We start from the raw sequence: 27660 nt of genomic DNA, 5'->3' as shown, positions 1-27660 counted from the left end.
CTGAGATATAACTTCTATGGAAAATTAAAATCGATGTTTATGACCAAATATGAAAACGTAGGTATTAAAATAATTTTGTCCAGTTTTTGAAAAACACATAAAAACTCCAAGGGGAAACACCTTTTTGCCTTGCTCATTTATTTATTCTCAGACTGGTAGTTTCCAAATAAAAACAACAAATTCTAAAACCATTTTGTAGCCCTGTTAGTATCAGAACCTGTTCTGATGGCTGCCTGGCACAGAAGACTTTGACATTTTTAGGGAAAGGCCAGTAGCCTCAGAATTTTGTTTTCCCCCAATTATTCTTTAAGTAAGAACTCTTCATTTGGGGGATGTACCAAACATTTCAGAGGGATTTCTTCATAATTCTTCATGATTCATGTGCCTTCTTGCTCAGGGAAAATGGTACATTTGATGCAGGACTTACAGCAAATATCACTTCATTAAAGACTTTTTCTACCTTCATACCAAATCTTTATCTCCAAAGGATTTTGCTCCGTGAGCTGCCCAGCAAATCTGCTGTGGTGCCCAAATTAGAAACTCGAACTTCTTTCCAAGTAGGTCAGAATATCTAGTAATAGCTTTAGCTTCCTCCAAACCCTGTGCTTCTGGCTCTTAAGAGTGGATGAAATTGCTTTCATGCAAACGTTGAACTCAGCTGTTCTTATTCTCCCCCCGGTACTTTGGCCTCTGCACCTCTACAGTCATTTCGATTTTAGAACCTGATCAAACAGTCAACAGGTCCTGCAAAGTTCTAATACAGGCACCCTCCAACTCACTTGTGGGTGCTTGTCCATGGATGTATTTGGCGAATGTGTGGATGGGCATGATTTTCTGTAGGAATCATATGTTCTATATGGTTGTGGGCTTCCAGGCTAGCTCGCCTGTCTAACCCATAAGGCTTTTTTTTTTTTAATTAAAAAAATTTTCTTTAAATTATATTTATTTATTTATTGGCTGTGTCGGGCCATAGTCTCAGCATGCAGGATCTTTTGATGTGGTGAGTGGGCGTCTCTCCAGTTGTGGCGTGTGGGTTTTCTCTTTTCTGGTTGTGGTGCACATGCTCAGGGTGCATGAGCTCAGTGGTTGTGGCATGTGGATGTAGTTGCCCCAAAGCTTGTGGGATCTTTGTTCCCTGACCAGGGATTGAACCTGGGCCCCAGCAGTGAAAGCACCGAGTCCTAACCACTGGACCGCCAGGGAGTTCCCAAGACTTTTATATTTTGAAGAGTTTGAAAAGAACTTGAGGACTTCCATGGCAGTGGTGCAGTGGTTAAGAATCCACCTGCCAATGCAGGGGACACGGGTTCGATCCCTGGTCCAGGAAGATCCTACTTGCCACAGAGGCGAAGCAACTAAGCCTGTGCGCCACAACTACTGAGCCTGCGTGCTGCAACTGCTGAAGCCCAAGTGCCTAGAGCCTGTGCTCCACAGCAAGAGAAGCCACCACAATGAGAAGCTCTCACACCGCAACGAAGAGTAGCCCCAGCTCACCGCAACTGGAGAAAGCCTGTGCCCAGCAATGAAGACCCAACACAGCCAATCAATCAATCAATCAATCTATAAAGAAAGGAATTTGAAAAGAATTGGTAATTGGTAATAATTTGAAAAGAATACTTTCAGCCTTCTCAACGTTGAACCCAAGAGATTAAAAGTAGTGAACATATATTGAAGGTTCCAAAGTGAATTTCCCTAGCCAAGGATAAAGGACAGGAAAATGTCTCTTACAAAAATGACCAGTTTGCTGGATGGGTTTGATTTGTGTGAATTATGAAAAAAAAAAGAGATTGATCATTGCCGAGACATGTTTCTGGTCCCTTTGTAAATTTCTTTGTGTGCAGGCAGGGCCAGCTGCCTCCATGCAGTGTAGGTGCCTTGCTTAGGTTGTCATCCTAACAGCAAGGCTCAATCAGGGGTGCCAGGACAAAGAGCTTTCCCCCCAGATTTGACTAACTGCTCCTAGGGAAGTACACCCTTGCACGGCCAGCCCTGAATCCAGGCCCCTGAAGTCAGCTTTCTTCCAGCCATCAGTTTTGTGTTTGTTGAAGCTGCAGGTCAACTAGAGTGTGGTTATAGTCTGGTGAGGTGTCCACACTCCCCAGACGTCACACTTACTGCCCCTCCGCCCGTCAGCTGCCACAGCCCAGGATTTGGCTCCCAGCGCCCTAAGCATGTTTCGGGTCACGCTGTCTTTCCATGCCCTGTTCCTCTTTCTTTGAATTATAATGTTTTCCCTCTCTCCTCCTGCCTGAATTCAACCTACATTTCATCCGTGTTTTTTAAGTAGAGGTTTCTGCCGCTTATCTTTGCCAGGGTTCGTAAGAACATTTCATTTTTTTCTAGTCATGGCCAGGGTCATCAGTGACAGTTTTAAGAACTGTATTTCCATTGCTTGAAGAGTCCATTGATTTCTTATAAAACACTGTGGTAAAATGTACATAACATTCATTGTAACCATTCACAAGTGGACATTCATTATATCCACCATGGTATGTAACCATCACCACGGTACTCCCCAAATTTTCATCATACCCACAAAAACTATACCCATTAAATAACAGCTCCCCGTTCCCCGGCCCCTAGCCCGTGGGAAACTCCATTCTGCTTTCTGTCTTTATGAATTTGGCCACGCTAGATACCTCGTATAAACAGAATCGTATAATATTTGCCCTTCTGTGTCTGGTTTATTTCACTAAGCAGAATATTTTCAAGGTGTAGCATGCATGCAGCTTTTCTTCCTTTTGAAGGTTGAGTGATACTCCAGTGCGTGTATAGACCACATTTTGTTTATCCATCTATCTATTGATGGATACTTGAGTTGCTTCCACCTGTGGACGATTGTGAATAAGGCTATTTAAGGCTCATTTCAATTTCAGAAAAGTTAAGATATGAAAGAAAATGTACATCTTAGAATAAAAACATAGGCGGTATTTTTTTTATGCCGCTTATTTCAACGTGTAAAAATACTTATTTAGCATTTGATATGTAACACTAACTTGCTGTTAGATAATTGCCTCATTTTGGTAATCTGGTGGCAATTATAGTCATCTTGATTAAGTCAATTAAATTACCTGTTAATAATTAATGAACAGAATTGGTTTAATTTCCCATTTACTGTGCCAACATTTGCTCCAATTCAACGTGTTATTTTAAATCGCTGTGTTCGTTGTTTGGGAAAATTTAACGTGTATCAGATGGTGTTACTATGTTAAAAGGTATTGGATGTGTCTTCTAAAAACATGAAGCCTTCATGTCTCTAGATTTGGAATACTAATTATTAACGGCAAATTCAAAATACACTATAATCAGAAAGTTACATTTTTTGAGTAACTTCTTTGCACTTAACCGTCTGATTCACACCAGCATGCGTGATGACCTGCTGTTCTTGGCTCGGCAGAACCCGGGGTCGCTGTTCTCCATCCGGGTGGTGGGGCTCTCCCTGGCCTGCAGCTACTTGTCCCCACAGGACAGCCGGCCCCTCTGTCACTGGGCAGTTGACAGGTAAGGGGATGGTCCAGACATGGTAAGAGCATGGATACACGTCCTTATGGGACTAGACTCCTTCAAGGCTGCATATCAGTAAAACTGATGACAATCTTAGCTGTGCTTGGTCTTCAGCCCAGAGACTGGGTTAGGTCCTTATACACATTTTGTGCTTTCAACCCTCATGTCTGGAGCAGAACCAGTGGCCACTTCAGAGATGGGGAGACACTGAAGTTCCCAAAGATTAGTGAACTCATTCACACTCACATGGCTTGTTAAGGATCGTGTACCTTCCGTGAGCTCAAAACCTGTTTTTGAATCATCTTGGTTACAGTTAGGGACTTGTGTGACATCTCCACTTTTTTTCTTGCAGTATATTCAAAACTTTCTTTTAGGCACAGACCCTCTCATGACTTGTATATATGTGTCTTGGTTTTTTGGGTTTTTGTTTTTGTTTTTGTTTAGCTGCACCATGCCGCTTGTGGGATCTTAGTTCCCCGACCAGGGATCAGACACATGTCCCATGCAGTGGAAGTGCAGAGTCCTAACCACTGGACCGCCAGGGAGGTCCCTATATGTGTCTTGTTGATTTTACATCTTCTGCTCTCTCCTTGTCCTGTGTCTTCCACATTAAGGCCAGACAACCTCTTCTGAGATGGGCTGAGCCCAAGTAGCTGGAAAGGGCGATGGGTTGATTCACACTGAGATTTTCTGGGTATGGGAGGGTCTGGAAGGGGAAGACCTTTTAGGTTGTGGAGGTGGGCTGGAAGGTGCTCCTTTCACTCTGCAGTGGAGGAAAACCTAGCAGCTCATTTGAGGCATGGTCAGAACTGGGTATTTGCTTAGGACGTTCAAGCAGGACGGCCCTCTTGACATTGAGAAGGTGACTGGGGCTGCAGTGGGAGGGCTGAGTCGTGGCTTTGCAGTCACCCAGTCCTCAGAGCTGGCCAGCTCCCAGGGGAGCGAGGACACAGGCTTCAGGGGTAGATTAAGGACCAAGTCTTCTGCAGACAGCACCTCCCCAGACCCCCGACCTCGGTTTCCATGCAGCTTTGGGTGTTTCTGTTGGGAACTTCAGTCCTGGGGGTGGAGGAGAGTGGGCAGCAGGTTCCAGGCCTTTGATGGCCTCCCTGTTCTCTCATCAGGGCTCTGCACCTCAGGAGGCCGGGAGGCCCCCCGCACATCAAACTGGCCGTGGAGTGGGACAGCGGCGCCAAGGAGCGGTGAGTCCAGCAGAGTCCAGCTCCGGCAGAGGAGACGGGGCCTGTCCGTGCTCACGGACCTTCCTGGGCCAGTTCCCCTGATGTGACTGTGGACTGATATGATGCCCCTGCCGATGCCGTGTGACCCATTCCTCCGAGAAGCCCCAATGGCAACTGTCTGTATAAAAAAAACAGCGACAGGAATAGTAATAATGATGTGGGTGGTGGTGTGAGTGGTGGCCCCACGTCCCAGTTGTCAACGGTGAGGTGACACTTCCCCACTCACCCCGGGGCCATCACTGGTCCGCATACTTTACCTCCGTGCAGTTTATTTCATGCGTCACTTCCTGTGAGCTAGGTCTGACTCGAATCCATGTCATCAGACGTGGCAACCGAGGCACAGAGAGGTTAAACGGTTGCTCAGTGTCACACAGCCCGTGCCTGGCAGAGCCAGGCTCTGAACCCAGGCCGTCTGGCTCGAGTCCACGGTCTTAATCACTCAGTGTGGCTGCTTCTCTTAACACCGGGTGCATGTCCCCGAGTTCAGGACAGGACACTGTTCAGCCCGGTGAGTGTTTATGAATCTCCTACTAGATGCCAGGCCCTGCACCTAGTAAGCGCCGAGGAAACACCGAGCTTACTCATCTCTGTTTCAGGACATGAAACAGAGGTGAGTGAGGCAAGGGCTCAGCCCATCTCGGGGCTGGTGGGAGAGACCGAGACTTCCAGTAAGAGGGAGTGGGCACCCTGGGAGCCCCAGGAAGGGGGCCTTTGCCTCCCTGGCAGATGCCTTGCGCCCCTTTAGCCAGGAGTAGGGACCCCTCGGGCTGAGACGCCCGCACGGCATCCATCTGCTCCCTGCAGCCTGTTCGGGAGCCTCCAGGAGGAGCGGGTTCAGGACGCGGACAGCGTGCGGCGGCAGCAGCAGGTCCACCAGCAGCACAGCTGCACCCTGGACGAGTGTTTCCAGTTCTACACCAAGGAGGAGCAGGTCTCGCCTGGGGGTCCATGCCCTGGCCGGGCAGGGAGCCCGGGCCTGTCAGCGGGTGGGCCGTGACCTTGGAGGGGGGGCTCACGGTCCCGGTGGCTTCCCTTGCAGCTGGCCCAGGACGACGCGTGGCGCTGCCCCCACTGCCGGGCCCTGCAGCAGGGCGTGGTGAAGCTGAGCCTGTGGACCCTGCCCGACATCCTCATCGTCCACCTCAAGCGGTTCTGCCAGGTGGGCGAGCGGAGGAACAAGCTCTCCACGCTGGTGACGTTCCCGCTCGCCGGCCTCGACATGGCTCCCCACGTGGCCCAGACGAGCTCGGGCCCCAAGGCCGCGCCGGGCCCCTGGCCTCCTTCCTGGAAGCAGCCGGCCTGCCTGCCCACCAGCTACCCGCCGGACTTCCTGTACGACCTGTACGCCGTCTGCAACCACCACGGCAGCTTGCAAGGTGGGCATTACACAGGTGAGCCTGCCTCGCGGCCTGTGGCTGTGGCCTGGGCCTCCAGATGCCCCGGCAAGGGACACCCCCAGGATGCTGAGCTCGCGCGGGCCCTGGGCACCAGCTGACCCCTGACCCACCGCACACGCGGCACCTGCCAGAGGTGGGGGTGCCTGGTCCAAGCGATGAGCGGAGTTAGGTGGCTGGTTGGAAGAGAAAGTTCGTTACAGCCCGAGTTTTCAACCATAGCAGATGTTAGAGGGTGGCTGCTGGAACCCAGGGGGTGACATTTATCCTTATCTGTGATTCAACACAAGGACTCCTACTTATCAGATTTGGTATTTTTTATTTCTACGGGGAACCTTTAATTGTTAACCCCTCGGAGGGACTTGGAGAGAAGGAAGGATGGAAGGACAGAAACAAAGAGCTTGGCAACTCTTTCAGTTGTTCGTAATCATAAATCTTGGTCTGTTCTAGAGTAATATGAATTACGTCATTCCTGAAAAAACTGTTTGAAAATATTTTGGTTTTTGACAAGTGCGCTCCGCCTAGTGTACTAATGAATCTGCAATCTGGAAAGCACCGGACTGTGTAAAAATCCAGGACCAGCCCCCATTCATTCACTGAACAAATATCTATGAAGTGCCCATTCTGGGCCAAACCCTGGGCTAGTGCCGGAGCCTCGGTGATGAACAAGGCGGATAGGAGTCCTGCCCTCATGGGACTAATTTCAGACACAGACGATTAAAAGGTGCTTGTCCCTTTAGCACTTCCACTACCTGGTATCATGAAAAGGTGATTGGTTGATGTGTCTGAGAAACAGATAAGGCCTCCCTGAGCATGTTACCTTTAGGTCAAGAGCTGAAGGGTGACATGGAACTAGCTCTGTGAATAATGGGAGGAAAACATCATGGGCAGAGCTACTAGCATGTGCAAAGGCCCTGAGGCAGAGTTTGCATGTTAAGAATTGATGAAAGCCCATTGTGGCTGAAGGGGTGAGTGACACAAGGCAGGGCTGGATCCGGAGGCCCTGTAGGCCATAGACGAGCGTTTGCATTTTTCCAAAGGGTGATGGGAAGCCATTAAAAGGTTTTAGGCAGAGGAGGACAGACATAACCTAGTTCACAGATTGAGGTCTTAGCTTGAGCAGAGGATTGGGTGGAGCAAGAGTGGAAGTTGGATTTCCAGTTAGGAGGGTGTTTCTGGGGCTTGAGAGAGATGGTGTTGGCTGGGACTCAGGTAATGACAGGGTATTCAAGACATTTTGGAAAGAGAATCAGTAAGACTGGCTTTTGGACTTGGCATGGAATAGAAGAGAGGGAGGGGCAAAGGTGAACTTCTCGGTGCCTGGCTTGGGCGGGTGCTGGAGTCAGCAAAGTGTGGATTGTGGGCCAAATCCAGTCTAGCACTTGTATTTGTACAGCTCACGAGTTAAAAAGTGGTAAAAAACCAAACGCGAACAAACAAACAAAACAGCAAGGAAAATACACAACAGAGACCATAGGTGGCCATGGGTGACCTACAGAGCCTAAAACTGGCCAGATGGGCTCTTTGGCCCATTCTAGAAAAAAGCTGGCTGACTCCCAGGTTAGTATGTTATGAATGGTACCACATACTGAGATGTGGAGGGAAAGGAGAGGACTGTTTCTCATACTTGTTTGGAAGGTGATAAGAACCTCATTTATGAACATTTTCTTAAATGTTTGACTGAGTTCTTAGGGAAGAAGTGTACCGTAATCCTGCATGTTTTTGCTGCGTACTGAATCAAAGACATGCATTTGGAAACTTCTCAAAAGAACCAGGGTGAACATTGGCATTATTGCCTGGGGCTCCCATAAATAACTCGGGACCCCCCTTCATTGGAGATCTTACCTGAACAAGCTCTACAACGTAAGGATTCAGCTTGTGTGGTAACAGCTCCCTTGATCAGTGAGCATCTGGGTGTGTAACTGATTGATCCTTTCTGATTTCACCAAATTCATTTCTGGCTAAAAACGGACTGAGACTTCTCATTCTAGTACATACGTCCATTTTTCAGCCATTCCAGCAGGAAACGTCTTCCTGCTTTGGGGGGCTCCAGTAATGGGGACTTGGGGTTTGGACCTCCACAGCCTACTGCCGGAACTCTCTGGACGGCCAGTGGTACAGTTATGATGACAGCACGGTGGAACTGCTTCTAGAAGATGAGGTCAATACGCGAGGGGCTTACATCCTGTTTTATCAGAAGAGAAACAGCATCCCTCCCTGGTCAGCCAGCAGCTCCATGAGAGGTAGGTGCTGCTGCTGTTCCTTACAGGAGAGGGGAGGATTGGGAACGGGGAGGATGCTCAATCGGACATCAAGGACCAAGATGGTCCGGCAGTTAAGACTCCACGTTCCCCATGCAGGGAGCCCGGGTTTAATCCCTGGTCAGGGAACTAGAGCCCACACGCATGCCGCAACTAAACATCCCAGGTGCGGCAATGGAGATCCTGCGTGCTGCAACTAAGACCTGGTGCAGCCAAATAAATAAATAAATAAATAATAAAATATGGAAAACAAACAAACAAAACATCAAGGCCCAGGAGATGTCGGCAAGGATCTGAAAGAGGAAGCTTTGCTGCTGCTGAGCCTGTAGAGCCCTACAGACTAGTGTCCCAATTTGTAAGGATGTGGGAGGGACATACTGCAATCCAAGAATGGGAAAAGGAGTGACACTTTGTATCTGTGGCAGGTGGCTCTAGGGAGTATGGGATTCCATATTCCCCCTCACTCACATTGAGCCAGATCTTAATTAAGCTTGCAGTATAACCCTACATGAGTCCCCTTAGAAAGGGAGGGGCAGTTATAAGGGATGAGGGGCCTGAATAGGAAATAGCTACTTAACCACACCCCAGAGCTACCTTTATTAGACAACCTCAAACTTGCTTGGCAGTCCAGAGGGGGGAAAAAAAGAGTCAAAATGGACCTTTTTGTGTGACTTATTTCACTCTGCAAACTAATAATCATTACTTTGGGGCAAAAGAGCACTTAAAAAAATTGAACTCAGATTTTCTCCCCCCAGATTGTTGGAAAATGGCCAGATAAAACCAAGATGCCCCAGCAGGTCTAAATCCACCGTAATGCAAAATCTGCCTTCTTTTCACCCAAGATAGACCTGGCAAGAATGAAAACATGCCATATTTAGAAAACTGGACTTGACCACCAGTAATTTCATGAAAAGCATTTCAGTTCTCATCAACATTCCATCCTTTCTGTGCCCGAGTGCCTTTCCCTAAGTTTATCGGTTTGGTCTCAGGGTTCATCAATTACAGGTTCTCCTCCTCCGGCGATGCACTCTCATTTCTGTAATTCTGCTCTGGTTCTGTAGTTCTGGGCTCGGGGATGGGAATCTGGCCGTGAGAAGCATCCTGGGGGGCGCCAAAGGATGGAGCTGGTCCAGCTTGCCCTCTCTGTGCTCCCTCTGCAGGTTCCACCAGCTCCTCCCTGTCTGACCACTGGCTCCTCCGGCTCGGGAGCAGTAATGGTAGCACGAGAGGCAGCCTGCTGTCCTGGAGCTCGGCCCCCGGCCCCGCCCGGCCCCAGCCGCCTGAGCCTGCCTTCTACGCAAACAGCATCCCCAGTCAGGAGAAGGGTACGTTTTATCATGTTGGTTGAATTTGCTGACCTTAGTTTCATTTTCTGTAACGACCGTTGCTCCTCAACTTTATGAAGGTGCTGGCATTTCGCGGCCCAGAGTGTATAGAGTCCGTCGGTACGAGAGGTTTATGCACCTGCCACACCGGGTCTCCCGGGACCTCCCACCCCTGCCCACTACCCTCTGGTCTCGGGTACCTTCTTTCTCCGCTCCCTGGAGCCGAAGGGATAAGGGCGAAGAGGCACATCGTCAGAGGAAGAAGGTGTCTAGGCCAGCGGTGGGGGAGAAGGGACGCAGGGGGCCCATTAGGTGGGGCGGGTGGGGAGGGCCCCCCCGAGCAGGAAAGTTTGGAGCAGACGCCTGAGTGCGCGTGAGTCATGTCAGGTCTGGGCGTGTGCTCCAGGCAAGGAGCGATCAGGGTGAGGGCTCTGGGGTGGGAGTCAATGTGGGGTGTGCGGGGTGGAGTGGGGTGGAGATGCGGGGCCAGGAGAGACCAGAGCTGCGGCCAGAGCAGAGTGGGTGAGGAGGGCAGTGAGAGGAGGTAGGTGGGAGCCTGGCCATGACATGCCTTTGGCCCTAGGTACCAAGTTTGCATGTATTCCAGGTGTGGTGGGTAGCTCCTGGGGAATTGGAGCAGGAAGTAATCAATCTGATACTTTTACAAAGTCTACTTTGACTGCTGTGTGAGTGCATCACAGGAGGGGTGAGAAGGCAGAAGGCCAGTTGGGAGGCCTGGCTGTGGCTTTCCAGGTGAGGGCAGGTGGTGGCTTGGATTAGGACATTAGGTATGAGATGGTCAGGTTTGGGATATATTTGAAGAAAAAAGCTAACAGGACTTGCTGGTGTGGGGTGTGACAGAGAGGGAGAGGAACCATGGAGGACTCTTTGCTTGGCAGCTACATAACTAGGTGACCAGCAGTACAGTTCATGAGATGGGAAAGGCTTGGTTGGCTAGGATGCAGGGTCAGTTTTGGAGGGAAATCAAATGTTTGACATGGTCACTTTGAGACTCCGGTAAAACATCCAAATGAAGATGATGACTAAGGAGTGGAGAAAAATATTTGAAGGTCATCAGCACACGGAGGGACTTTATTTTTATTTTTTTTATTTTTTTAAATTTTATTTATTTATTATTTTTGGGGGGGTACACCAAGTTCAATCATCTGTTTTTTATACACATATCCCCGTATTCCCTACATGGAGGGACTTTAAAGCCAGGGGGCTGGCGGAACTCTTCTAGGAAAATTATACAGATAGAAATGAGTAAAGACCTGTGACCAACCCTGGAGCTTTCGTACATCTAGAGGCTGAGCAAAGGCAGAGAGGACAGCAAAGAAATAGAGGAGTGGCCTAGGAGATGGGAGGAAAAGTGGGCAAACATGGGTCACCGATGCAAAAAAGAAGAATCTTTCCTGGAGGAAGAGGCCAACTGTGTCATATACTGTTGAGAGGCTGAGTAGGATGAAGTTGGGTAAGTGACCATCAGGCTGGAAGGTCACCAGTGACTTGCCAAGAGCATCATCATGGTTTGGAAAGAATGGAAGCCGTTGGTAACAGGTGGAAAAGATACTGGGTTAAAGAATTGACAGTGGGTATTGGTTCCATTAAGGACTGTGGTGAAAGAGGCAGTAGCTGGAGAGGAATGTGGGCGACAGCAGTTTGGGGTTTTCTTTGCCAAATAAGAAGTAATAGAGCATGTTCGCATTCAGGTGGTCCAATGCGGGGGGGGAAAGTGACGATAGTGCAGGAGAGAGAGGCGGTAACTACAGAAGCAAAGTTTTCCATAAAAACTCTGTGTGTGTGTGTGTGTGTGTGTGTGTGTGTCTTTAGCCTCTGTGCTCCTTCAATCAGGAAGTGGCAGCACGTTTCTAATTACTTTCAGTTTCCATGTTTCCTATTAGCTCCAAGTTTAGTTTTTTACATTAAAAAATTTTAATTGAAGTACCACATATATACGGTGAAGTGTACCCATCACAAGTGTGCATCCAGTGAATTGTTATACAACACACCCATGTAAGTATCACCGAGATTAAGCAATCAAAAGTTCTAGACCCTCTCTACACATCCTGCCCCCCCCCCATCCTGCTTAATCTTTACTGTTTCTCTCCTTTCCAGTGGGACGTATTATTCTGACCTCTAACACCATCGATTAGTTTTGCCTTTGGGGGAACTTTACATAAATGGAGTCACGCATTCTTTTTTCTCTGTCTTCTTTAGCTCAGCATTATATTTGTGAGATGTATATATGTGGTGTGTAGCAATGCATCTTTCATTTTATTCCATTTGTCCAAAAAACAAAACAAAACCCCAGGGGCTTCCTAGGTGGCGCAGTGGTTAAGAATCCGCCTGCCAATGCAGAGGTCATGGGTTCGATCCCAGCTCCAGGAAGATCTCACATGCCGCGGAGCAACTAAGCCCGTGTGCCAAAAAAACAAAACAAAACAAAACAAAACCCCAACCCAAAACAACTCAGACACATGACGTTTGTTGCTGGGTCCAAGTTTGTACTGCTCGCCGCATGACAGGCCAATAAATCCAGAGACGAGGAGTTGGCACAAGGAACGGCGACTTTATTTGGAAAGCCAGCAGACCTAGAAGATGGTGGGCTTGAGCCCCAAAGAGCCATCTTCCCCGAGGCAGAATTCAGGCTTCTTTTATACTCAAAGGGGAGGGAGTTTGGCTGGTTATGCAAACTTCTTGGTGCAGGAATCCTTTGTTCTTGCTGCTGCCCAGGTAGGTCTGGTCACAATGTTCCTGTAAACCTCCAACAAGAGAATTGTTATTTTCTGTTCTGCAACTCTTTGTCTCTGTTTGCATGGAAAAGTGTTATACCTTTAAAGGTCAGAGCCTTGACAATGGGCTGTCGTGTATTTCAGGCTCTAGGCAACATTCTTTTACAAAAGGTGCAGAGCCTGCTTGACTAAGGCAGGCAACAGAGCACAAGGGTTAGCGCTAAAGGAATAGATGCAGTGTGGAGTCAGGTTAATTCTTTGTTACAAGTTCTCTGCATGGAAGCTTAATTGTCCATATAAGAAAGGGAGAAAGAGATTGTTGACTGTTGACCCTTGTCAATACAAAAGCAAAAGCAGGGATCTGGAAAAGAAATCGTGATGGGTGGGGTGGGGAGAACCACCCCCTTCTTTCCCTGGGTTCTCGGATGGGCTGGAATCGATCTGAGAGGCTGACCTGGAGGAGTTTGGCTTAATCATCAGGGGAAGCACCTTGAATTGTTCTAGATTTCTTGAGTTATTTGTGGATTCTCGAAAAGTCCACTCAAGTTTTGCAGTGAGTACACTGATGGGTTGTCTCTGGGAAAGGTCTGCCGGGGTCCTTCTGCACTGTGAAGGGATGCTCCACTTCCCTTATCAAAACCTCCCACGTTGTAGGAACAGATTACGTTGTTTATGTATTCTATTGTGGGTGGACATTGGGGTTGTTTCCGTTTGGAGCTATTGCTAGTAGTACCGCTATGACTGTTTTGTTCATGCCTTTCTGTTGTGCATATGTCTGCATTTCTGTTGGTTATTTACCCGGGAGCGAAATTGCTGGGGTGTTCGTGTGTTTATTTGTCAGGGCTTATTTCTTTATACTTTAAGTTACTGTTCTATCCAAGTAGCTAACACAGTTCCTGGTGTGTCCCAGGCTCTTGTTACCTATTTGGGAGGGATATGATGATAGAATTTTAAAGCTGCAGGTGGTTTTAGATTATCATGGACTCCAACCTTCTGGTTATTATGGCTTATGTATCAAAGTTTGATGAATTATCCTCCATGTGCAGCATTTTGGCTCCCAGTATCTCACTAGTAGACAGAACGCCGATGGGACCACCACCACCTGCAGATCACATTGGTCTGATTTCCTTAGAATTCGCTCTGTATAGGTGTACTACTTAGTGCATTCGTTGTATTCTGACTCACCCTGTCTGGGCATTTCTTTTGCCTTCACGTTTTTATGACGGCACATTTAGGGCAGTGTCTGGTGAACAACAAAAGGCATTCCTTCCTGAGCTTATCCATCCCCATCAGCATGAGATTCTGACAAGCTCATAAATTCATCCCAGTTCTGTCCAGAGCTGTAGGACCTTGGGCCATTTCTCACTTCTCCCAAGAAGAGAGAAGGGGTGTTTCACATCCCTTAAAGAGGCAATTTCAAAAGATGGCCAACTTTTCAGCAGGGTACTCAGGCAGGGATCAGGCACAGCTCCAGAAATCTCCCCCGAGAGACGGCGAGGGCTGGGATGGGAGGAGAAGTAATATTGCAGAATAACTGTCTTCCAGACCCTTGCAGGTATGTTACTTATCTCATCTACTCATCCAGATCTCTGGGAAAGGTGAAATGATAGCCCTTTTACAAAGGAGAAAGCTGAGTCTTGGACGTAACCAGTCACAAGCTCACCTGGGAAGCAGCCAGGCGGCAAATAGACCCGTTCTCTCTGGCTGCCAGAGTCCTGGCTCTGTGACTCTTAGATGTAAATTCCAAATTCAAGTTTATTCCATTCAGACACTGCAAGAGTCTTGCTTCCAAAGGGAGCATTCCCTCTTGGAATTTGAATATAATGGTGATAGATTTGAAACCTGTTTGAGAGGCTCTGAGGTGGTTGAAAATCTAGCTTTATTTTCCTTTTAGTACTAAGCCTGGGGCAAGATGAAAATCCAGCCTGTAGGTTTTCAGCAATGGTTAGTACTACCCCTTCTCCCTGCCCCGGGTATGTGGGAGAATTTTGTTACTGTCAGAATGAGTAGAGGAGACAACTGGCATTTAGTCTCCATGGGGGCAGGGATGCTAAATGTCTTGCAGTGCCCAGGGATGGTACCATGCAGGGTAGACCTGTCCTTCCCAAATGCCAGCAGTCCCCTGGAGAAAAACACTGATAGCAGGGCAACTTCATCCTTCTGGTAGCTCTGGTTATGGGACCTCATAATAACAAAGGCATTTTAAAATGGAAATGAACAGATCCAAGTTTTGTGGAGTGTGCAACTTATATAACTGGGGATGGGTATTGGGAGAGGCTCTATAAGAAAAAGGACATAGAAACACCTTACTTTTGCAATTGTTACAAAAACATGACCATGTGAAAAAACTGCTGAAGTCCTTTGCAGGGAGGGGCCCTGGGACTAAAGCATTTCATTGTGGGTGCTCCTGATGGTAAACTTCCTCTGTGGCTTTTTAAAATAATTAATTAAGTAATTAATTGGCTGCATTGGCTCTTCATTGCTATGCGCGGACTTTCTCTAGTTGCGGTGAGTGGGGGCTACTCTTTGCTGTGGTGTGTAGGCTTCTCATTGCGGTGGCTTCTCTTGTTGCGGAGCACAGGCTCTAGGCACATGGGCTTCAGTAGTTGTAGCAGCACGTGGGCTCAGTAGTTGTGGCGCACAGGCTTAGTTGCTCCTGGGCACGTGGGATCTTCCTGGAGCAGGGATTAAACCCGTGTCCCCTGCATTGGCAGGTGGGTTCTTAACCACTGAGCCACCAGGGAAGTCCCTCCTCTATGGCTTTTATTGAGCCTGGAAGGTTTTGTTTTCTCTTTTTCAGTGCTTTCCAGGTACTGTGTTATTTCGGTTTTGAATTCCTCTTAGATCTAAAGGTTATCTGGGGGTTTCAAGCATTTAAGAAGTTTTGGTCCCCCTTTTATTCTTTACGTCTAATATTACAGACTGTGATCCAAGAATGTGGTCTTCAAAAATGATTCCCTTTGGGTGGTCAAGTGAGTACATGGAGATTATTTTGTCAGTGTTCTGTGTACGCACAAAATGATGTGCATTGTCTGTTTGAGGGGTGTGAGCCTTATATCTTTTTTTTTTTTTTAATTAATTTATTTAATTTATTGACTGCGTTGAGTCTTCGTTGCTACACACGGGCTTTCTCTAGTTGCGGTGAGTGGGGGCTACTCTTCATTGCGGTGCACAGGCTCCTCATTGTAGTGGCTTCTCTTGTGGAGCACGGGCCCTAGGCACATGGGCTCAATAGTTGTGGCTCACGGGCTCTAGAGCACAGGCTCAACAGTTGTGGCGCACAGGCTTAGTTGCTCCGTGGCATGTGGGATCTTCTCAGGGCAGGGCTTGAACCCATGTCCCCTGCATTAGCAGGCGGATTCTTTACCACTGCACCACCTAGGAAGTCCTATGAGTCTTATATCTTAACTACTAAATTAGGTGAATTGATTGTTGTGTTTAATTTCCCCGTGTCTTTTTTCTCTTTATTGAAGTGTATAGTTGATTTACAATGTTGTGTTAGTTTCTTGGTGTACAGCACAGTGATTCGGTTATGTGTGTGTGTGTATTCTTTTTCATATTCTTTTCCTTTATAAGTTATTATAAGATATTAAATATAGTTCCCTGTGCTATACAGTAGGACCTTGTTGTTTATCTGTTTTATATGTAGTAGTTTGTATCTGCTAATCTCAAACTCCCAGTGTATCCCCCCCACCCCCTTTGTCCTTTGGTAACCGTAAGTTTGTTTTCTAAGTCTGTGAGTCTGTTTCTGCTTTGTAAGTAAGTTCATTTGTATCATTTTCTTAGATTTCACATATAAGCCATACCCTATGATATTTGTCTTTCTCTGTCTGTCTTCACTTAGTCTGATCATCTCTAGGTCTATCTGTGTTGCTGCAAATGGCATCATTTCATTATTTTTTATGGCTGAATAATATTCCATTGTGTATATGTATATCACATCTTTATCCACTCATCTGTTGAGGGACATTCAGGTTGCTTCCATGTCTTGGCTATTGTAAATAGTGCTGCTATGAACATTAAGGTGCATGTATCTTTTCGAATTGGAGTTTTCTCCAGCTATATGACCAGGAATGGGATTGCTGGATCATATGGTAGTTCTATTTTTAGTTTTTTGAGGAACCTCCATACTGTTTTGCAGAGCGGGCTGCACCAATTTACATCCCCTTTTCTCCACACGCTCTCCAGCATTTATTATTTGTAGACTTTTTGATGATGGCCCTTCTGATAAGTTTGAGGTGGTATACCTCATTGTAGTTTGGATTTGCAGTTCTCTAATAATTAGTGATGTTGAGCATCTTTTCATGTGCTTATTGGCCATCTGTATTCCCCAAGCCTTTGAATTGACTTTATCTAGAGCTGCCTGGCTAGGAAGGAGGTGTATATCGACCTTCCTGTATGGCTGTATTTTTAAGCAAGTGCTCCCAGAACTTTAATAATTTTTGCTTTATATTGTTAGCCGCTTTGTTAATAGGTGTCTGTGAGCTGATGACTGTTAGATCTTCTTTATAAATTGTCTTTTCTCACTATAATGTTGCTCCTTACCCTGCTTAATGCTTTTAATCATAAATTCTACCTTGTTTGAGATGAACGACTCCACCCTTCTTTCTTTCTCCTTGCTTGCATTTGCCTGGTCTCATTTTGCCCTTCTCTTTTACTTTATAAACCTTTCTTTTTGAATTAGTTTTACGTGGTTTCCGAGAAACAGTATGTTGCTGGGTTTTGTTTTGTTTGGTTTTAATGTAAAAAAAAATTCAGAACCTGTCTTACAAAGGGAAGATTCGGCCCGTTCATACTTAGTGTAACAACTACAAAACTTGATTTTACGTCTTTTTTTTTTTTTTTTTTGTATGTTGAGTTCTCAGAGATCTTTTTTTTATCGAAGTGTAGTTGATTTATGATATCATGTTAGTTTCAAGTGTACACAGCACGGTGATTCCCTTTTATGTATGTATATCCACTTTTATATATATATATAAATATATATATATATGTATTCTTTTCCAGATTCTTTTCCCTTATAGGTTATTACAAAATATTGATAGAGTTCCCTGTGCTATACAGTAGGGTCTTGTTGGTTATCTATTTTATATGTAGTAGTGCATATATGTTCATTTCATTTAAAATATTTTTCTATTACTATTTCTTTTTTCTTTTTTTAACTCATTTGATCATGTTGCTGTGTGTTCCCTTTTTCCTTCTTGTTTACTTGGAAGTTCTGTTCTTTTCCATCTCGTTAATTGGTACTTTATGCTTTCCAATATTTATAATCAAAGGTATTGTCCTCTTATATGGATATGAGAAGCCTGCTACTTCCTGCGTGTCATTGTGTTTCATCACTGCCTTCTCTCTTTCCCCGATGAGACCTGTATAATGCTTCCGTGTCACTCCCCTCAAGTGAGGGCTTTGAAATGCCTTCACAGCTCCTCTCTGGTCTCTTCAGGAGCTTCCCCACGTCAATCCCCAGCTCTTAGATTTTGCTGAGATGGTTTCCTACTCTGTTCCAGGCTTTAATCAGAATTCCTCTTGCTGTCCCTTTCCTGTCCCAAACACACCCACTTAACTTCATGTAACACATCCTAAGACCACCTGTCCCCTGTGAGAGTGGATGGTACACGATTGCAGGGTCCACTGGACACTGCTGTCTGTCTTCTTTTCATCACCCTCTATCTTGAGGTCTCGGTGCTGATTTTTAGTGTTTGGTCAGAGTTCTTTTCAGGTATGCATGACACACTCTGTAACTCTCGGCAGAGCCACAAATATTTTCTTTCCCCAGGGAGTGAATGGCAGCTTGGCTGGTGAAGGGCTCTTGGGTTGCAATCCTTTTCTCTCTGGCATCTGTGGATGTTTTCCCACGGTCTACGAGGCCCCAGGGTTGCAGGTGAGAAGTTCTTCTTTTTCATGTGAGAGTCACTTGTTCTTTCTGGCTGAAAGCTTTTAAAATTCTGTCTTTGACCTTGGAGTTTAGAAATTCAACCAGGATATGCCTGGGTCTGTGTTTGTTTATCAGCCCTGCCTGGAACTTGCGGAGGCCTCTCCTTCTCCAGATGCAGGATTTTCTTTCGGGAAGTACTCTTTTTTGTTTAATTATTGTCTTGCCTGCTTTTCAAATTCCTATTATTTGCCCTTGGGTCTCCTAGGTCTGTCCTCCAACTCTCCTAGCTTTTTCCTATGATTTCTGTCGCTTTGTCATTTTTGCTCTGTGGCATGAAACATCACTTTCACAATTATAAAATTTGTGAAATTTACCAAATGTCTTAAACTTCAAGATCATTTCAGGCCACTAATTTGAGTCTTAACAGTGGCCCTGCATGCCTTCTATTCATTTACTGAATTGTAAGGCCTGAAAGTCACAGTTTCCAGTCTCCTGTTGTTCTACACTTGAGTCTCCTTAACAGCTTTTGTCCATTTCCTCTGATGGCTCAAAGGGCCTGTTCTGATGGTTTTGTTTATTCTTATTCTCTGACTGCCAGACCCCCTTAGGTGTGTTCTTATTTTTCTGTTTCTGCCCATTGGGGCTTCCCTTCACCCTGTCCTGAGTGGCGGTGGTTCTTGGAATGATGGCCAGGGCAGTGGCCTTCGCTCCTGAGGCAAACTTTCCCCTTGCCAGCCTTGTCCTGGCAGCTCAGTCACAGAAGTGGACAAGGCTCAGCCCACCTGTGCAGCTTCTCCTTACTTTCTGGGGGAACAGGAGAAAAGTTTAGGAGTCAGGCTTGCCCCAGATTGCACTGTGCAACGGGACACAGAGATGTCTCCAAATACAGGTTGGGGCTCAGAAGATGAAGACCCCTAGTGAGGGCCCTTTTCTCCCTCGCTTACAGCCACGGAGGTCTCTTTGCTGCTTCCCTGACCCGCCGAGCTTGCCTGTGCCTCAGGGCCTTTGCACTGGCTGCTCCCTCTGCCTGGAACCTGTTGTCCCCAGATCTCCATGCGGCTTTCTCCCTTCACTCAGGTCTCTCCTCTATTTCCCCCTTACCCTGCCTCATTCTTCATCATAGCTCTTATCACCACATCCCATGGGATATATTTTTGCTTTTTAGTCACACCCCATATGGAATAGGCACTTTGTGCTTTGTCCACAGCTGTATCCCCAGCACTGAGAACAGTCCTCGGCACCCAGTAGGCCCTCGTTAAATATTTACTGGGACACCCTTGGAGAGACCGAAAGCACCGGACAAGGAAAAGTCTTGTCCTATTGTGGGTGGGCTGAGGGTGGCGAGAAGAGCCCCGCCCCCTGCTCACAGCACACATAGTGAGGCTGGGCTGGTGCCTGATTTCATTAGCCCAGGAGGAGAAAGTCACAGAGGAACAGATGTGGCATTCCTCAGTGCTGCATCCGGCTGCTGGGCCCCTGTGTGGTGGGGCCGCGCCCACAGCCTGCAGTGGAGTCATTTGTGGGAGGAAGGCTCTGGGGGCCTGGGAAGCTCCTTATATATGCTCTGGGGCTTATACAACCTCAGGAAGCACTTAACCGGTCATGTCCTCAATGTGGCTCCAGACTCTAGGCCCTTGCTGCTTCTCAAGCCAGACTGGGCGTGAGCAAGGCCGCGGATCCCATGGTGGGAGAGGAAGCATAGCTGGGGGGTCTCTGAACGCCACCTCTGCCTCTGGCTCCCGGCACCCCAGGAGGTGTGACTCCCCAGGGGAGGAGCAGCAGGTCCCCCCCCCCCGCACCCCTCCCCCTCCCCCAGAAGTGAGGTACTTGGTGATCAGTAAGCACTGCATGCGCCTGGGTGCTTTCCCATTCATTTCTCCACTTCGCCAAAGCTCTGGCTCCCTCTCAGATCCGAATGAAATAAAATCATGATGGCCAAGGTGCTTTCTCAGTGCATCTTCAGAAAGAGGAGCCGGGCGCTTTGTGTCGGTACCTGTGGTTCTGGTGATGTGAGCTGCTGCCCGGTGCCGAGTGTCCAGGCCCCTCTACCCCAGGAGGAAGGGTGGAGAGCAGGGTTGGGGACGTGGCCAACCCATCCGCCACCTGCCAGGGCTGCAGGCCTGCCCTCCCGTTTTGAGAGGCTGCAGGTCACCACTTTGTGACTCCTTTTTTTTTTTTTTAATATTCATTTATTTATTTGGCTGCCTCGGGTCTTGGTTGCAGCACGCGGGATCTCACCGCCGGCATGCGGGTTCTCGTTCCCTGACCAGGGATCGAACCCAGGTCCCCCGCATTGGGAGTGTGGAGCCTTAGCCACTGGACCACCGGGGAAGTCACCGCTTTGTGACTCCTAATACAGAGTCTCTCTTTCTGCGCTTCCCAGGGCTGTGGACCGGGAACAAAACTTTCCCACACATCTCAGCCCCCAGAATACTATTTTTCCCTCTGAGGTGTGGGAATTTAATGATGGAGCAACAACGTCAGCCGGGACTGGAATTACAGAGTATTTGGGGTGAGATTGTGTGTACTGATGGCTAATCTAAAAAAGTGCTTTAAAGAAAAAGAAACAAAAAAAACAAAGGTTATCTGTGAAACACCTGAAAGGCCAGATCCGCGGAACCTTGGCAGTGCGATCAGACACCTGGTGGAGTTGATGGGCTTTCTGTGCCCTCACCTTCCTGGCATCTCCACTGGCTGACCTCTGTGTGCTTTCCCTGCCGGAGCCCTGGGGACGCCTTGTACCTGCCCCTGCCTGTGCCTCCGAGGACCCCAATCCCTCTCCGTACAGCTCGGAGGTTGGCTTCGGTGGCTGAGGTCCTGGCTCCATTTGGGAGCTGATGAGAGTGGACGGCGGTGGGCGAGAGGCGGGTGCCCTTGCCCCACGGTGACTGTCCTTGTGCCACGTGGGCTTCAGCTGAAGATTTCTTTCTCAGTGGTGGCAGGCATCTCGTAAATCAAGGCATCTTAATGGTACAATGGGCCATGACTTTTTTTGTTTTGTTTTGTTTTTTGTTTTTTTTTGGGGGGGACATTTCAAGATGATTTATTGCCTTACATGCTGTTGGGCCATGACTTTTTAACTTTTTTTTTTTTATTTTGTTAAAATACACATAACAGGGAATTCCCTGGCAGTCTGGTGGTTAGGATTCCATGCTTTCACTGCAGAGGTTCCTGGGTTCAATCCTTGGTCGGCGAACTAAGATCCCACAAGCCAGGGGAAAAAAACAAAAACAAGATCAAAAAAAACCCCTGAAACACATAACAGGCTTTGCCCTCTTAACCAGCTTTAAGTGTACAGTTCAGTGGTATGAGGTACGTTCACACTGTTGTGCGGCTGCCACTACCATCCCTGTCACTCTTTTCATCTGTAAATCTGAAACTCTACACCCGTTAAACGCCACCTGCCTGTTCCCTCCTCCCCCAGCCCCTGGCAACCACCCTTACGCATTCTGTGTCTCTGATTTGGGCTGCTCAGAATACTTCACAGATGCAATCATACAGTGTGTGTCTTTTTGGTGACTGGCTATTCGGGGTCCCTTGAGATTCCATGTGAATTTTAGGATGGGTTTTTCTATTTCTGTTCAAAACCTCACAGGGATTTTGATAGGGATTGCACTGAATCCGTAGATCGCTTTGGGTAATATTGACGTTTTAACAATATTAAATCTTCCAGTCCACAAACACGAGATGCATTTCCATTTATTCACGTTGTCTTTCATATCTTTTGGCAATGTTTTCGAGTTTTCAGTGTACAGGCCACCTCCTTGGTTAAGTTACTGCCTAAATATTTTATTCTTTTTGATGCTATTGTAAATGGAATTTTGGGGGGTAACTGATTGACTGTGTCTTAAGAAAAATACATAACCTTGGGTATATGTCTGCTTCCTTTAGAAATGTTGAGATTTAGGAAAGAATTGAGAAGAAAATCAGAAATACACAGCACCCCCATGGTTCCCTACACCTTATCATTTTAGTATTTATTTCTCCATACTACTTTCTACATTTTCACATGCACACACCATACACAAACACACACATCTACACATATACATGTGTATATATTTTTGCAGGTTGAATTACTTTGTGTTTTTCTAGACTCTATTTCACCCTTAACAATATATATCAAAAACATCTTTCTAACTATATATAGATGTTGCAAAACACACAGTGGAGGTATATCTGGCAGTTCTGATAGAATTAAACACAATACTTTTTCGTTTCTTTTCTTTTTTTTTTTTTTTGCCCAAGGTAGAATATCTGAGATTGGTGCATTTGAAAAGTATGAGCACCTAATTTGACCTGAAAAAGCAGGGACTTTTGCTGAGCATTCTGTTTGATGGTCATATTTAAAGATGAGTGAAAATGATGTTAAGTCTTAGGCTGGTGCCTCAGAGACTGAGCTGTCTTGGGAGTCTGGCTGGCTTGCCCTGTGGCTTTAGATATATAAACGGATCCCATGGAGCAGTGAGTGAAAACAGTGATGCTCCCGAGGGCAGGAAGCATGGTGTCTTGTTCACTGCTGTGTCCCCAGTGCCCAGGACGGCGCCTGAATCCATCAGAGGTGCGTGGTCAGGGCTTATTAGATGGACTGGCCTTGCAGCTACTCTTACTGCAGCTGGAGGGATACTCGGGCACTGATGCTCTTGGTGTCTCTTTCAGGACGCTTGGAGGCCAGGCCTGTGGCACGGGGCGTCCAAGGCAGCATCAGCATGAAGGTGACCACCCCTTCCCGAGCCAAGCAGGGGACCTTCAAGACCATGCCTCTCCGGTGGTCTTTTGGCCCCAGGGAGAAACCCCCAGGTGCATCCGTCGAGCTGGTCGAGTACTTGGAGTCCAGACGGAGACCTCGGTCCACGAGCCAGTCCATCGTGCCGCTGCTGATGGGTGCTGCCGGTGGGGACAAGAAGTCAAACGCCACCCACCCTGCTGAGGGTGACAATGGTGGGCGAGCTGGCGATCGAGGGCTGGCCGGAGCACCCTGCCCCTCGGGCCACCCCAGCCACTGCACGGTCCCTGGCAACTCAGATGGCCCGAACGCAGCAAGGAAGCTCAAGGAAAACGCAAGTCAGGATATCAGGCTGCCCAGACAGTTTGACCTGCCCCTCACAGTGATGTCCTCCGTGGAGGACGGGAAACGAGCCCGGCTGGAGGGCCAGAGGACCACGAGCTGTAAGGGAAGTGGCCCCGTGGGGAGCCGTGGCCAAGCACCCTCCCCCAAGGAGGCTCCCAGGGCTGCCACGGTATCTGGAAACAGTGCAGACAGTCGCCCAAATAACTTCAGCAAGGTGCGGGCCAATGCGGAGAGAAGGGACCTCGAGACAGACAGATTCCCGCAGGGGACCCTCACCCTCCTGAGGGCTGTGTTTTGGAAGAAGGAGAACAGGAAGAGTGACAGGGCAGAGGCGGGCCCCCAGGCGGTGAGTGGCAGGCGGAGCCTGGCTGTGGATGAGCAGGCCCGAGGCTCGTCTCCATCCCTCAGGATTCGGGAGAGCCTGGCCAGGGACCCGGCCAGCCACCTGGAGAGGGATGTCCGGTCGGCGCCCAGCTCTCTGCGCCTCCCTCGCAAAGCCGGCAGGCCCCCGAGGGCCAGCGCCCTAGCCACATCACAGAAGAGTGTCCCCGGGGACCAGACTTCTTTCGGCACCTTGCCAAAGGTGAAGTACCACACGCTCTCCTTACGTCGGAAGAAAACGTTGCCGGAGTCCAGCTTCTGATGTGTGTGTTCCAGGGCCGTGTGGAGCTGGCATCCTCGCGACTCTGCGCTGAGCACCTGTAGGCAGCCTGTGTTGAGACTGGGATTTGGGGAAGCCAGTTGTCTTGTGACCCCTGAAAATAAAAATTTTTTGGTCTCCGTATCTAGATTTTCAACCCCTAATTCCAAAAATACCTTCCTGCTGTATTGTCGGCTGCGTTTATGCGGTCAGACCACCAGAGGGAGCCGGTGGGTCAGCATAACCATTTGGGGACAAGAATGGCTGTTTTGTTTAAATAATTCCAGGGCCTGAGTATTTGTACTAAGGAGTGATTGGGTGTCGGCAAACCATAGAGCATAACTCTGTGGGGAATCCTCGTTAATAAGAATCTTTATTAAATCAAATATTGTCATTGGTTTCTCCTATGTAAACTTTTATTGCTTTTCTTTTTTTTAAATAGCGGATTTCACAGGAAAATCTTTTCCTCTTGATGTTTCTCTGGGATAAAGCATTAAGGATGCCAAAAAAAAGTGCTAGTGACACTAAAGAAGGATTCTAGGAGAATGAGATGGGAGAGAAATGATTACGATTTTAGGAGAGTATTTAATATATAACAAAATAATTGTATTAAAGTTTTTCAAGGTATTTAAAAAAACTATTTTGATACTAGGAAAAAAGGAAGTTCTTTTTTTAAAAAAATTAACTATGAGATCTATGTACAATTTTAATAAAAGCTTATCCGTGAAACATGCAAATGGCTGTCTGAATTATTCAAGTTACACAAATGATCTTGTTTTGTTTCCGCTGCATAAACTGAGCTCACTGCTTTTTTTTTTAACCATTTAACCATTTTAAAAAAATTGAAGTATAGTTGATTTACAATGGCATACTAGTTTCAGGTGTACAGCATGATTCAGTTATATCTCTTCTTACATCTCTATATATCTCTATGTCTATATACCTACATATTTAGATGTAGATAATCATTTTTCTTTCAACTTTTTGTTTTTTTTAATTTTTAAATTAATTTTTATTGGCATATAGTTGCTTTACAATGCTGTGTTAGCTTCTGCTGTACAGCAAATTGACTCAGTTATACATATACATATATCCCCTCTTTTTTAGATTTCCTTCCCATTTAGGTCACCACAGAGCATTGAGTAGAGTTCCCTGTGCTATACAGTAGGTTCTCTCAGTAGGTTCTCATATACAGTACATAATTTTGTCAATCCCAATCTCCCAGTTCATCCCACCCCCCTCCCTCCCTTGGTATCCATAAGTTTATTCTCTACATCTGTGCCTCTATTTCTGCTTTGGAAATAAGTTCATCTGTACCATTTTTCTAGATTCCACATATAAGTGATATTATAGGATATTTGTTTTTCTGTTTCTGATTTACTTCACTCTGTATGACAGTCACAAAGTCCATCCACGGCTCTGCAAATAGCATTATTTCATTCCTCTTTATGGCTGAGTAATATTCCATTGTATGTATGTATCACATCGTCTTTATCCATTCATCTGCTGATAGACATCTAGGTTGCTTCCATGTCCTGGCTATTGTAAATAGTGCTGCAGTGAACAGTGGGGTGCGTGTATCTTTTTGAATTATGGTGTTCTCCGGGTATATGCCCAGGAGCAAGGTTGCTGGGTCATATGGTAGTTCTATTTTTAGTTTTTTGAGGAACCTCCATACTGTTCTCCATAATGGCTGCACCAACTTGCATTCCCACCAACAGTGCAGGAGGGTTCCCTTTTCTCCACACCCTCTCCATCATTTATTGTTTGTAGGCCATTCTGACCATGTGAGGTGGCCATTCTGACCATGTGAGGTGATACCTCACTGTAGTTTTGACTTGCATTTCTCTAATAATTAGTGATGTTGAGCATCTTTTCATGTGGGTTTTTTGTTTGCTTGTTTTAGCCATCTTAGATATTCTTTTTCAGATTCTTTTCCCTAATAGGTTATTACAAAATATTGAGTACAGTTCCCTGTGCTATATGGTAGGTCATTGTTGGTTATCTAAGCTCATTGCTATTGATATCAGAAAGCCATCAATCAGAAAGCCATTGATCGCGTTGTTTCTCAAATTTAAATACTTTTAGTTAAAATGACTTGCTGTTCTCTAGGGAACTAGAAGTCTCCCCAGGTCTCCCTCCGGAGGGCATGTACTTTCAAGGACCAGAGAATCTGAGCCTGTCTCTGTGAACCATCACTTGTTACCCACCAGGGTCCTTGAGCTCCTTAATAGAAATTGATGAGAGGCCAGACAGGAATTCAGGCGAGGCTCTACTGGGACTCCGTGCTGCATCAGGAGGGAGCGAAAACAAGCAACAGGTGCCCTTGCTCGCGCCCCGAGGTGGGGGCAGGGCCAGCTGGCCCCTTCTGTGGGGCGAGGGTGGTTGGGCCGGAGGGGCGGCTCAGGTGGTCCGTCCACCCCCTCGGTGCTGTGTGATCACGCACAGGACCCTGCTTTTGCTGCCTGCCCCTCAGAAGTGGCAGTTGGGTTCTGGCCTTTTTGTATCTTCTCGCTCATAATTTGCCCCAACTGTGCATGGGTGCAGTTATTTTTAGTCCCTTATAGTTTCTTCATCTTCTGTTTGTCCAGCTGCCAGCACTGCCGTGAAGGGTCCCAGGTCTCAGCCTGTCTCGAGTTGACTGTCCTCTGTTTCCTAGGGCTTTGCACCCTTTCCAGTAGCTGTTCTAACAAGTATCCCCTCACTTACGGGGAAGCTGCTAGGCCTGACCCCAGGCCTGGGGCTCACAGGCAAGGCTCCTGGTGAGTCTGTACTTCAACAGTCCCTTTTCTAGAAACACTTCCTTTCTGATGGGAACCGTCTGTTTAAGACACCTGACTCCAAAAATTTTTTTCCTCATACACACAGCATGACTCATTGGTGTGTCTCTGCTACTGTTCTTTTCTTAAGAAGGAAGAATGAGGTTCGTTTTTCCCCTCCATGAGAAAGACTATGTACTTTTAAGTAACAGTTCCAAGATAGAAAGAACCGAAATGACAGAAGGAGAAAGCAGGGGGACCCACCTCCTGACCCCAGAGGGTGATGTGTGTATCAGTAGACCCACGTGTTTGCATTTCGAAAGAAGTCTGTGTTTTCTTCAGGTCTTAATCGACGTGCTCTCAGGCAATGGGGAAGACACAGTTGTCCTCCCGGGGGCTGGGAGGCTAGGAGTCCTCCTGCTGTATCTGGTTCTTTCTCCTCTGTTGACACTCCTTTGTCATTTTTTGCTCCCACCTCTTCCTAAGCCCAGCCTTACTTCCTTTGTGCTCTGAGGGACCGGGTTGTGACTCGGATGTGCAGCCCCAGGCTTCTCCCTTTCGACTACCCTTGGATATCATGAGCAGGTCCCAGCTGTTGGCAGTTTTCTCTGTAACATGTCACAGGTCGGAGCGTTTGCCCTGGGCTCTGAATTTGGAATAGCAAGAGACAATTACCCAAGGACCCTGATGGTTACATCTGCCATCTAGCATCTTCAGCAAGGATGCCTGAGGCCCCTTGGTATCCCTTTCCCTGAGGTTGCTTCCCCGTCTAGAGGGACCTGGTAGGGAAGGCTGGGAGAACAGAGCATAGGAAAGGATTGGATCAGATTTCTGCCCAGATTGGAGGCATGGTTC

At 47.2% G+C, this 27660-nt stretch overlaps 1 protein-coding gene across 3 annotated transcripts in view; it reads left to right on the top strand.

Moving 5' to 3' along the window:
* USP43 (ubiquitin specific peptidase 43) overlaps positions 1–24764 on the top strand; it is a 59792-nt gene extending 35028 nt beyond the window's left edge. For 2 of the 3 annotated variants that reach the window (XM_057713772.1, XM_057713774.1), the window contains exons 9-15: positions 3398–3501; positions 4629–4706; positions 5550–5676; positions 5785–6136; positions 8224–8382; positions 9561–9725; positions 22995–24764. In XM_057713772.1, coding sequence (XP_057569755.1) covers positions 3398–3501; positions 4629–4706; positions 5550–5676; positions 5785–6136; positions 8224–8382; positions 9561–9725; positions 22995–24049 — 2040 coding nt within the window. In that variant the 3' untranslated portion in view covers positions 24050–24764. The remainder of the gene's footprint in view (positions 1–3397; positions 3502–4628; positions 4707–5549; positions 5677–5784; positions 6137–8223; positions 8383–9560; positions 9726–22994) is intronic. The other variant, XM_057713773.1, reaches the window with a different exon arrangement.
* The last annotated feature ends 2896 nt before the right edge of the window (positions 24765–27660 follow it).

The sequence above is a fragment of the Hippopotamus amphibius genome, chromosome 17 (assembly GCF_030028045.1).
Source record: "Hippopotamus amphibius kiboko isolate mHipAmp2 chromosome 17, mHipAmp2.hap2, whole genome shotgun sequence".
NCBI classification, from domain to species: domain Eukaryota; kingdom Metazoa; phylum Chordata; class Mammalia; order Artiodactyla; family Hippopotamidae; genus Hippopotamus; species Hippopotamus amphibius.
The sequence above is the reverse complement of the archived record's forward strand: the minus strand, read 5'-3'. Positions and strand labels throughout refer to the sequence as shown.